The sequence below is a fragment of the Urocitellus parryii genome, chromosome 6, assembly GCF_045843805.1.
Source record: "Urocitellus parryii isolate mUroPar1 chromosome 6, mUroPar1.hap1, whole genome shotgun sequence".
In the NCBI taxonomy this organism is placed as follows: Eukaryota; Metazoa; Chordata; class Mammalia; order Rodentia; family Sciuridae; genus Urocitellus; species Urocitellus parryii.
In genome coordinates this window covers 26,450,407-26,461,915 of record NC_135536.1, presented here as the reverse complement: position 1 = coordinate 26,461,915, position 11,509 = coordinate 26,450,407, and the positions used below count along the sequence as shown (strand labels likewise).

General features: G+C 53.4%; 1 protein-coding gene across 1 annotated transcript; it reads right to left on the bottom strand.

The window, feature by feature from the left end:
* Window positions 1-226: 226 nt before the first annotated feature.
* Window positions 227-5,950, bottom strand: Zdhhc22 (zDHHC palmitoyltransferase 22). The gene is made up of 2 exons (XM_026402703.2): window positions 5,425-5,950; window positions 227-492 (listed from the first exon to the last, which is right to left on the bottom strand). The coding sequence occupies exons 1-2, from the start codon at window positions 5,948-5,950 to the stop codon at window positions 227-229; spliced, it is 792 nt and encodes a 263-aa protein (XP_026258488.1).
* Window positions 5,951-11,509: the final 5,559 nt, after the last annotated feature.

The window sequence follows — 11,509 nt, the reverse complement described above, 5'->3', positions numbered from 1 at the left end:
GGCCCGGAGGAGGGTGAACGGAAGCAGAGACATCTGGTGAGAAGCCCAGCAGTGCCCGGTGGCCGTTCTTCCTGCCATGGCCCACCAGCTAGCGCTGTTCTCTAGGGGTTGAAGATCAGGGGCGGGTGCAAGGACCTTACCAGTTGGAGGTTGCGGTGGATCGTGGGTAGAGACAGATGTCATGGTCTTATGTTCAGAGGGAGAGAAATGATGGAGTGTCTGTCTGCTACTTGTCCTGCTGCTTAGAGCTCTCGCTTCCGACATTGAACATGGGGACCAGGAGGCCCAGCAGCCACCTCTTTCCGAAGACTTCCTGCAAGTTCTTGCGCCAAGGTCGGGCCCTCACTGCCACCCCCTTCCGAGCCTGGTGGCGGGTCTGCCCCCGGAGGATCAACAGCAGCTGGTGGCAGCAGAAGCCGGCGCAGGCGAGGCCGATGGCAAACCAGAGGTAGAGCATGAGGATGACGAACATTTCAGAACCGAGGACAGCTCCTGCGGAGGAGGGGAGACGACAGAGCCGCTTTACACCCAGGCCACGTACGGGAAAAGCGATCGGGCAGGCGCTTTCCGCGGAGAGGGAGAAAGGGAGATTAATGAGATTGCAACTACATTTTGTAGCTCTCGCCGCGCTGCAGCGGACTACAGGAAGGATGAACTAGTTGCCCCAACTTTTCCTTATGTTGATGGCTCCTGGGGGGAGGGGAGAGACCTGGGGATCTGGGGGGAGAACAGCTTGATAAGCTCAGAATGAGAACCCCCAGCTTCCCTGGGCAGTCCAGATGCTCTTACTGTCCCACCCCTCTTTTTCCTTTGAAGGGTAAGCTGAGGGCCCCTTAGAACGGATGCCCGAAGCTGTCTAGACTGCTCTCTCCCTTCAGGGCTGGGAACACTGTCCTGAAAGTGACAGCATGATGGAAAACAGGACCTAGTCATCAAAGGGGACAAGTCATGAGCTCAGCCCCAAAGGCAGGGAGCAGAGCGCGGACTTGGGAGAATAATGCAGTCATTAATATCAGCAAGAGGACAGTGTGGTCATCTGAACACTCTGCTAAAGCTGTCCAATCCGTCAGAGCTTGCTAAAGCTGGAAGAGGTCCCCAAGGTCATCAGTTTGACCCCCTACAGTGGGGCAACACCTCCCCTCAGGCCCTCTAAACCAAGCACTTTCTATTACTGCTTGTAAACATCCACTTAGTAAGAGATCCCAGTCTTCCCGAGGGTTCTGGGTGGGTGGTCCACACTGGGCTTGGATCTCCCATCTTGTGGACTCTCACAAGTTTTTGAACCTGTGTTGCGGTTTGTTCCTCTGCAAAATGGGCATGATAGTAATGATTCCCAGGGATGCAGGATTCAAGGAAATGATGTATGAAGGGGTCAGCCTTCTGGTTTACATGCAGCCCAGAATGTAAGGTCATTTCACAGAGGAGGTGACTTATATCCAAAAAGGGTTCGAGTTTAATTCCTAAGGCCACCAAGCCTTCTCCACCTTTCCAGGACTTGGGATCCTTCCTAGGCTGCAACTTTAGCAGTTATAGTAAAGACACCTACCTTGACCTCCCTGGCAGTCAGGATGGTGGGTCCAGTACAGAACTCAAAAGCCCTCCTTAGCCCTTTGCTCCCTGGAAGACAACCTCTTTGCCACCTTCTCCAGGGAGATTTTGGGTAGCAGCTCCAGGGAACACCTGTTCTACCCCTGTACCTCTCCCTTGTCTCTCCCCTGCCCTTCTACCAGCTCCCTTGTACAGGTTCACATCTTCCAAGGCCTCTCCAGGCTCTGATTTCCAGACTCCAGAGAATTGAGCTTTTGGTCCTTATCAGGTCTGAACAGTGTTGAACTTGGCAGCCAGGAAGAATGTGGGTCTGATTTGGGTTTGTTCATTAGCAGCCTTTTCTCCCCTCATCCCTTCGAACTTTGATTGCCTTTTTTTTTTTCTTTACAAAGTTGGAGACAAATTGGTCCAGCTGCCCAGGGGATAGAAAGCTTGCTCCAGCTGGCATTTAGAGCAGCCCCTCCACTGACATGGTGGCATCAGTGGGGCAGAGCTCACATGGAGCCATGCCATCCCCTGACCCACTTCTCCCTTGTCAGCACAGATGAGCTTGGACAGCCACGTGCAGGAGGGAGCACCCTGGGGCCCTGACACCCTTTGGGCTTGAGGGATGCTGATGGGCAAAGATGGCCCTCAACTGGGATGTAAGAACATCAGAGCTATCAAGCTCCGGCCTGCCTTGCATCTCAGCCCCAGGAACGAGTTTGGGCGGGTGGAAGCTGTTTTTCACAGGCTTTTTTTCTGGCACTAAAGCAAGGCATGAGGGAGAAACCTTGCCGCCTTCTCCTGGCCCCATGCAGCAGCTACAAAAGGCTATTCTGGGGACCTGCTTCCTTTCAAAGTGTTTGAAGGTCTCTAGCGTGACTGCTTCAGCTCCTCTCAACTATTTAATAATAGTTCCATTTCTTTTAGAAAATCATAGAATTTTCCTAAAGGGCCTAAAAGGTCCCATTTTCTGATCTCTCCTGTCCCTGACTCCCACCAGCCATCTTCACAAACCATCACCCAATGTCTTCTTGAATGCACTGGGGATAAGATGACGCCTCCCTCCCAAAGGGGCTTCTTCATCACCAAACAACAAAAGAGAAGCAGCCCCAGAGAGGCAGTGTGCTCTAGTGGAAAAGGTACAAGCTTTGGAGGCAACGGCTTGGAGTCCAAAGCTGTGTGGTTTTGAAGCAACTTCACCTGGCTGAGTGTTTCCTTCCTAAGCTTTAAAAATGACTTGATAATACCTCCCTCACAGACTGTCATGATGGGATGAAATGAGATGTGTGCCTGGTGGATGACACATAATAGGTGCTCAACAAACATAAGTTCTCTTTCCTCCTTCTGGACTTTCTGGTGGCCCCTATCCACTGACATACTCATCCAAATGCCACAATGCATGCTGGATAGTGTCCTCCTCATTTTCCAGATGAGAATGAGGTTCAGAGGGGTGATGCAACTTGTACTGGTACCACAAAGTCAAAAGAAACTTAAACTTATCTAGCTAGTCCTCTCTCTCTTAGACATTAGCTGAAGATTAGCAGCCAACTTCAGTTCAGAAGACCCCTTCCACCTTTAGTTCTCAGGGCCCCCAGTCACAGAATCCTGTGCTTTGATGGCAAATCCAACTCAGGGCTGGGGACAGCTCAACTCCTGTTAACCAAGGTGTGCCTTCTGACACTCCTGCCCTCCTCTCCTGAGCAGATGAGAGAGGGCTGGCTCTGGGAACTGGGGTAGAAAGGATGAGAAGAAGGAGATGGAACAGGGAAGTGTATGTGGAGGCGGGGGAGGAGAGATATAAGGTCAGCAAAGGAGGAAGACGAGATGGAGAGATGGACACGAGAATCTTAGTCTCCTTTCCTAGTGAGTGAATGGTGAGGAGGTGAAGGATAGTGGGACTCAGCAGCCGGATCAGGGACCTGGGACCCAAGGTGGACACTAACTGGCTCTGTCCTCCCAACAGATTAAAGCAAGAAGCCCTTCTTGCTTTCTCTCCTATCTCCTAAACCTAGCACATATGGACAGGCCTCAAGCCCAGATTTATCTCAAATCAAACCATTTCAAGATCCTCCTTCTGGAATCACCCATTTTTATGGTTGGTGAAACTACTTGGAAAAGGATGTGTAATCAGGTTCTTTGGCTTTCCTCATCTCCCCACCTGTCTGTGCTCACACTCCACCCCCCAACCCGCCCACCTACCCTCCCCCATCCTGGTTATTTCTGTCCTGGCAGCCTCCTTTGGCAGCACAGAAATCCAGAAGGCCCAAGACTCTGAGTTTTGGGCCCAGCTCAGTCACCAGTACTCCAGGCATTCCCCTGGCTGGGTCCTCTCTGTTTTCACTGCCAATGTCTCAGTAGTGCCATGCCTGGGAAGATCTGAGCTGCGGCCACAGAAGTCACTGAAATGATCATTTCCCCCAGAATGGATCAGAATTTTCTTTCTTTCTTTTCTTTTCTTTTCTTTCTTTCTTTCTTTTTCTTTTTTTTTTTTTTTTTGGTACCAGAGATTGAACTCAGAGGCACTTGACCACTGATCTACATCCCCAGCCCTATTTAGTATTTTATCTAGAGACAGGGTCTCACTGAGTTGCCTAGCACCTTGCCTCAGTGTTGCTGAGGCTGGCTTTGAACTCACGATCCTCCTGTCTCAGCCTCCTGAGCTGCTAGGATTACAGGCATGCACCACCAAACCTAGCTAATGATACGGCCATCAGATTTGTTGTTGCTGCTGCTGGGGACTGAAGCCAGGGCCTTGTGCATGCAAGGCAAACACTCTACCAACTGAGCTATATCCCCAAGCCCCAGAGTGAACAGAATTTTAAAGAATGTCCAACTTAGGCCAATCCAGGTACTTCAAGATAATCTTAAGATCTTAGTAGAAGTAGTGCCTTGTCACTCCCTGTTCCTGGAAGGTCAGTGTTTGGGAACATGTTCTATTTCCTGTGCTGCTGAGGGAGCCCTGGGCCAGAGATGTCTAATTAGTTGTAGTGGTAAGACACTGGGCAGGCCACTTAGTCCCACCTAAGTCTTAGTTTTTTCATCTGGGAAATGGAGTTAACACCATATTCACATGCACGAACACATGCGTGTGCACGCTACCAATTATGGGAACCAAATTGGGCAGAGTCACACACCAGGGTGGGCAGGGAGTGGATGGAAATACAGTAGGGGCAAATTTCAAGTCTGCATAAAGTAATAAGAACTGCCACCAGGAGCTGAGTGCCCCAGGGCCTGGCTCCAGGGAGCATTACTTGAGGCATGCCATCCAAACTACAGTCTTTGCCAGGATGCCCAGTGGGGCACGAGGGAGAGGACCCACATACCTGGTTCCTCAGATTCTACACCAGTCCCAAGCTCTGTAGTGTGGCTATGGAACCATTAAACATGGCTGCATCTCCAACCAGGGTGGCCCTCCTCTGAGCCACCCACAGGCTGCAGCACAGTCTGGTGGGGCCCACAGAGTAGGCAGGAGGATAGGGCTTAGCTGGTGTCAAGTTCAACCTTATTGTGGTTGGTTGGTAGCACCTCTGGAGGGCAAAGTCCCCGAGCAGGACTGGGGTCAGACAGAGAAAGGTGATGAGTGTGTCTGGCACAGAGCAGGTGTACTGCCTGGATGTGACATTCCTGAGCAAGTGGATGGTGTGATAGTGAGGAAGGCGGGAGCCTGTCAGATAACAGCATGCCCAGTTAATTTGAATTTCAGATAGACCCCAGGACATTTTCTTAGTTCTGTCTCGTGCAAAATTGGGGCATAATGATACTAAAAAGTCATTTATCTGAAAAGTTAATTTAGCTGGAAATCCTGTGTTCTTTGATTTGCTAAGTCTGGCACCCCCTGGAGTTGGGGTGAGGAGTCTTATTTGCTGAACTTGCCTGCCAAGGCCCACTCACCGGAGAAGAACTGGCTGATGGAAGTGGGCAGGAGCGTGAGGAAGGCCAGGGGATGGGCGAAAGAGATGGACAGGACAGCAGAGATGTAAGCCACTCCGGCCACCATGGAATAGAGGCAGGCAAGGGAGGTGTAGAGGCAGAACAGGACGAAGTTGCGCATGTTCCTGCTGCCGATGCAGTTGCCGGTGAAGAAACAGTGGTGGTCGTGCCGCAGCGTGACTCGGGCGCACACCCGGCAGAAGTGGGTGCTGGGCGGGGGGCACAGAGCCCTCTTGGATGAGGAACCCTGACAGGCGTCCAGGTCGTCCGGGGAGTTCTGGATGACCAGGACATAATTGCCCAGGGCGTTGGCGGAGAGAAATAGGAAAAGCGCCCCGTGGAGCAGGGCAGGCGAGAAGAGAGGGGCAGCCGCGGGGTCCTCGCGCATGCTGGGCAGGAAGAAGAAGAGTTGCAGCACGAAGGTCACCAAGGAGATGCACAGAAAATAGGCAGGGGCCACGACGTTGAGCAGCCTCAGGGCCAGCATCCTCGATTACATTCCTACGGAGCGCGGGATGAGAGAAAGACTGACTTACTGCGGTGGCCAGGGGGCGCCCTTGCGCGCTCCTAGCGTCTCCCGTCGGAAGGGCTGCATGCAAATCTACTCCCCCAACCCCAGTCCCGGGGGGGGGGGGGGGGGGGTCATCCTTCCCCATTTCTCTAACCCGGGACCAAGCAAGCCAGAGATCACGAGACCACAGCGGGCTCCTGGGGCCAGGCCCTACCTCGGGGAGGTTGCTCCCTCGAATTTTGAGCGACCTTAGGGCTCTGTCGCCACGGGGTCAGGCACAGAAGGGAAGGGCTTTTTCGTAGTCTGTAGGGACTGTGGGGAGGAAAGGGCTAGGGCTGCGCGCCGCAGGGCAGTGGAAACAGCCCAGGTTTGGGATTTTTGGTTCAGGCCTCCCCAGGAGAAGACAGAGAGGATTTGAGGCCGGGGGACAGAGGGAACCATTTGACCTACAGGAAGTCCTCCTTCACTTCCCCTTCTTCCGCCCCCCCCCCCGCCCCATCCGCACCTTGGGCAATACCCAGGGATCTCATTGGTTACCCAAGGCTCTTTGGAGGTATGTTTGTGTATGTGTGGGCCCGTGGCAGGGGTGTGAGTGACGGTACGTGTGATCTGTGTGCGCCTGGGTGTCTGTGTTTGTGTGTCTGTGTGTACACACACGCAATCACTGCTTCCTGGCTTTTTATTTAAAAATCGATTCAAACAATCGATACATTCACACGCGCACAGGCAGGCGCTGGGTGGGTTGGGGGCGCAGCGGGAATACTTCTGCTTGTGAGTCCTTCCTGCCCAGCCCATCTCTCGCACTCTGGCTATTTGTTTGCAAAAAGCGTTTTTCTTTGAGGCGACGAAATTAAAATCCCCCCTTCGCGCCCGCCTCTCGCCCTTCTGGCGGGAGACACCCAAACAATCCCCACGGCGCCGAAACCCTTTCGATGCCAAGCCCTCCCTGAGCGGACAAGTAGATTCTCGTGTCCCTTTCCTGGGATGGACACCCCTCCACCCTGACGAGCGCAGCTCCCACCACATCCCTGCCCCACCCCAGCCCCCGGACCCCCAGAGCCCGGGTTCCTGCTCAACTTCGGAAGGCACCGGGAAATAGCATTCTGCGCGCTGGAGAGAACTTTTCCGGGGGCTAAGGAATTGGACAGGAGGAGGCTCGAGAAAAGTTCTGGGAAGGCGGCTGCACCCAGGATGGATGGATGCCACGGGGCCTCGGTCCAGGCAGTCCCATCTGGATGGAGGGGACGGGTCACCTTGGAATCCTCTTTGCAGGTGATGGCGTCCCCCCTCCCCCGGGAGCCGCGGTAGTGGTGGGCAAGCGCAGGCCTCTCCGCAGCTGGGTGCAGCGCCGGGCGCGCTTGAGCCTGGTCGCTGGGGCGCGGTACCGCCCCCAGCCGTGCGCCTCCAGAGGCTGCGGCGGCGCTGCCCACCCCGGAGAGCCCTGGGTCCGGGGCTCCAGCGAAGCAAGTGTCTTCCCCGCGCCAGTCGCCAGGGGGGCGCGGGAGCAGCCTCCAGATGTGCCGCGGCGCTGAGAACGCAAGGACAGGGGCTGGGGAGTGAGGGGCGCTCCGCAGGCGGCCGCAGCGCGGGAGAAGGGGCGGCCCAGGGCGCCCCAGCGGCCTGGGGTGCAGGGAGCTGTCCGCTCAGCCCTGGCGCCCGCCTCGCCCGCCACGGAGGGCGGCACAGCGGAGCCCTGCCGAGGCAGGCAGCGCGGGAGGCTGCCGGCTTGTCGGCCACTGCCTTCCGGACGCCGGGGAAGCCGCCCCCCGCGCCACCGTCGCCACCGCCTCCGCCGCACCGCCGCAGAGGGGTGGGGAAATGAACTCACCGAGCTCTGGTCGCCGACAAGAGGAGCCCAGACGCCGGCTCGTGCCCGCCCAGAGGCTGCAAAGTTGTGGGCTCGGCCCGGCTGGCCCTCAGCCTTCTCACGCTTCGCTTCGGGGACTGGGCAGGTAGCGGGGCTGTGGGGAGGAGGGAACGGGCAGCTGCCGTCCTCCCACTTGGGCGCCAGCGAGTGGGGGCCAGGAGGCGGCGGGGATGGCAGCTGGCCCCCCCGCCCCGCCCCCTCCCTCCTCTCCTGGGGGCGGTGCTCTGGCCACCGTCTCAGCATCGTGGACTTGCCCCCCCTTCCTCCCCTCTTCTTGGTTCCCCTGGAGCGGGTTGGGGCGCCCTGCCTGACTTCAGCCGTGGTTGCAACTGGGAGATAGGAATTCATCCCTGATGTGGATGCTCCAGCCATCACCCAGTCCTTCTCTCCTTCCTTCTTCCCGGCTATGACCAGTAATCCTTCTCTCAGCTTGGGCTGAAGGGAACTTGGGGTGTTGATAGGCAGCTTACCAGGGCAACACCCAAGAAGTCAGCGTCATCTCCTCAGGAGGGCTGTGTACCAAGAGATTGCAAGGGGATCCCCTGGCCTGTCGGCTTGGGTTTGAATGTCCACCATTCACCGCTGTGTGATCCTAGATTCCAGGATCCTCATCTGGAGAATGGAGATGTGAGGATTAAACGGCAATAGATGTGAAAGCCCCTAAACAGAGCCTGTCTAGGGGAAGCACTGTGTCTTGGACCACAGTCATGGATAGTACTTCTCTGGATTTCCTGTGTACCAGGCACATAAGCTTTTAGCATAAGAGCCCTTCATCCGTCCTCTCAGTATGATCTGAGCAGCTGCATGAGGCCCATTCTGGGATGAGAAGGTTGGGATTCAGGAGCTAAGTCACTGCTCAAGGTCACACAGTAGGTGAGCGAACAGATTCTGGATTTGAACCCAGTTTTAGCACCAGTGCTGCTGCTCTCAGCCTCAACACAATCCAGCATCACCTTGGGACCCAGCAGCAGCTTTGATTTGGGGAACAGGAGGACAACAAGGGGGTTTATCCCACACAGAGCTCGAACCTGGAGCTGCTGCTTGGAGCCCCAGCCCCAACTCCCTGTTCTTTACCACCTTCCCCTTCTCGGACTCCAGTGTTTCTCAGATGGGTACTGTGTGGCATCAAGAGGGTAGTGACACATGTGTGCCAAGTGGGGGCACGGTCATAGAGAACACCTTAGAACACTGGATGACGCAGGGACGTTGGTGCCTGTGCTTGGACCATGATGGCTCACTTGGGTGCCCAGCTCCACTCCTCTGCACGCAGGCCAACCTGATACATGTTGATTGCTTTCTCAACTCGTTGATTAAAATAAGAGCAATCCCTTGAAGTGAGGGCCATATGCCGATCGGCTCATTCTCTATTTTTGAATCATCAGACACTGTTTTCTCTGGATTGTATCAGCACACATAAAAATAAAAAGGGGGCCAGGAAACCTTTTCATGTTCTGAAAGGCTCTTGCAGCCAGTGGAAGAACAGCATGCCAGGTGGTGGCCTCCGAGAATGGCCTCTGAGAATCCAGAAGCTCTGTGAGTTCCAGTGGCCACAGGACAGACACAAGGAGGCACAAGTGGCCTTTTTCCCTTCAGAGCAGCTTTGTGTGACAGGCATGGCTGTCTGGCCCCTTTCACAAGTGCTGCCTGCGTCTCGCACTGGCTTGGGAGGCAGAGGCACCTGGAGCGCTTGGTTTGGGCCATACTGATTGAAGATCTCCATTCCCTAAATACCTTGAGAGTCGGGTGGTATTTCTAATTTTATTTTGCATATGGGTGTGTGGTGGGAAGGTGTGTGTCTGAATTTGTGTGTGTGAGGGGAAGACAGAAAGAGAGGAGCTCAGCGAACGTGGGAAGATGTCAGTGGGGGAAGGGAACATTCAGGAGGGAGAAGATCCAGCCGTGCGAATACAAACAGACGAGGATACTTATTTATTTAGAAATATCGTTATCATCAGAAAAGGACATTCAAGCTGCAGCTCTAGAGCCTGTGGTCCCTCAGCCCCCTTTAAAGGAAGGAGCCAAATGTTTTTCTAAAATGAGTGCTTATCTCGGACCAAATCAATAGGGAGGCCATCTGAAACTTCATTTTGATTCTGGCTCCAACAGAATTAAGCAGCTGAAGAAGGAGCATTTTATGGCCATGTGAACCTGAGCGAGTCATTTAACCCCTCTGCTGTCTGTATTCTCACCCATAAAAATGGGCTTAATGGTGTTGCATGGTGGCAATGGTGATGAAATGGAATAATGTCGTTTATGTGCCCTGGGCTCTGTGGAAGATTGGACAGCGTTTTCGTTGGGCTCTTTATCCACAGGGCTGACTTCTCTTTCCAACTCAGATGAAACCTCTGGCCTCTATTGGAAATATTTTGGAGTCTCCTCGGGTTTGCCCAGGGTTGACCTGAGTAAAAGCGTACCGACGGATGAATCAGTACTGGTCTCTCTGCTGGGAAAAGCTGTACCCTGAGGTCTTTGAAATGTCCCATGAGGCCTTATTTGCTATTGATCTTGCATCCTGCCACTCCCCCCCTAACTACAGCCTCATTCTCCATTTACAGTGTCACAAGATAATTTATGAAGCGCGATCTCACTGCCCTCGTCGTATGTTCTCATAGTTCAGCTGTGACTGAACCTGCAGATGGTCCCAAGAGGGCAGGGACACAGATCAGCACCTGATTGCTGCTGAGCGTTTTTCCTGGAGATATGTGCCATGCATTTTTCTATTTCATGGTGTTGTCTGAATAAAACGAATTCCCTTCCAAGTGGCAACTCCGTTTTGCCACAAAATGTTGTATTCAAAGAAAGAAACTCCGTGAGCCAGCCAGCTTCTCCCACAGGTGAGGGGCCAACCCCGTGTCTGTCAGGCCCCATGGTTCCCTAGATGTTTGGGAGAGGGCTGCAGGGCTTGGGTTCATCCTCATGCTCTTATTTCAGATAGAGGTGAATGATAGACTTGGTCTCAGGTTAACGGGTGCTCTGAAATTAAGAGGGTACTAGACGTCCTCAGACAGGATGCTCTTTGTGGCTAACGGCAAATCATCGCCAGGGGCAACCACAAAGTGCTCCCCCAAGTCTCTGAAGGCTTAATAAGGCGCCATCCCTGCCTGCCTGGATTTGGAAAACACGTAAGGGCAGTTCATCATCTTAGCCCACCAAAGACATGGAAATTGGATTATCACAGAATTTCTATTTGGAGGTGGTAATTCACTTTGCCAACTATGTCTTCATTTGAACGATAATTACATTACTTTGCAGGTTACAAAGTATCTTCACAAAATTAAAAATTCCATTCCATTAGTCTCTCAACAGGTCTGTAGCTGGCTGGGGTTCAAAAATATTAAACCCATTTTTTCTTATGAGAAAACTGAGGTTTGGAGATTTGTTACATGTCAATTTGAAAGCCTTGCCTATGTTCGATTTAAGATGCAATTCGATATGCAAAGATCTCATGGATATTTAGCCTTTCTGAACGTGACATCTGCATAAAGGAAGCAGGCATGTAACATTCTCCTAGAATAAAAGACCTGCTGATCTCTCTTTATCTAAAACTGCTCTGCTCTTCACCCTGTGTCCCGTCTACTCTGCGATATTTGTCCCCAACACCACTTATCACCATCTGATACAGTGTATATTTATCTGCTTACCATTTGTCTCTCTTACTAGGATGCCAA

What these genes read in the sequence shown, in the direction of transcription:
- Zdhhc22 (XM_026402703.2), bottom strand. Translation starts at nt 5,950, where the DNA reads ATGCTGGCCCTGAGGCTGCTCAACGTCGTGGCCCCTGCCTATTTTCTG. An exon ending in CATCAGCCAGTTCTTCTCCG is followed by an intron (nt 493 to 5,424) that starts GTGAGTGGGCCT and finishes CCTCCTCCGCAG; the next exon opens with GAGCTGTCCTCGGTTCTGAA.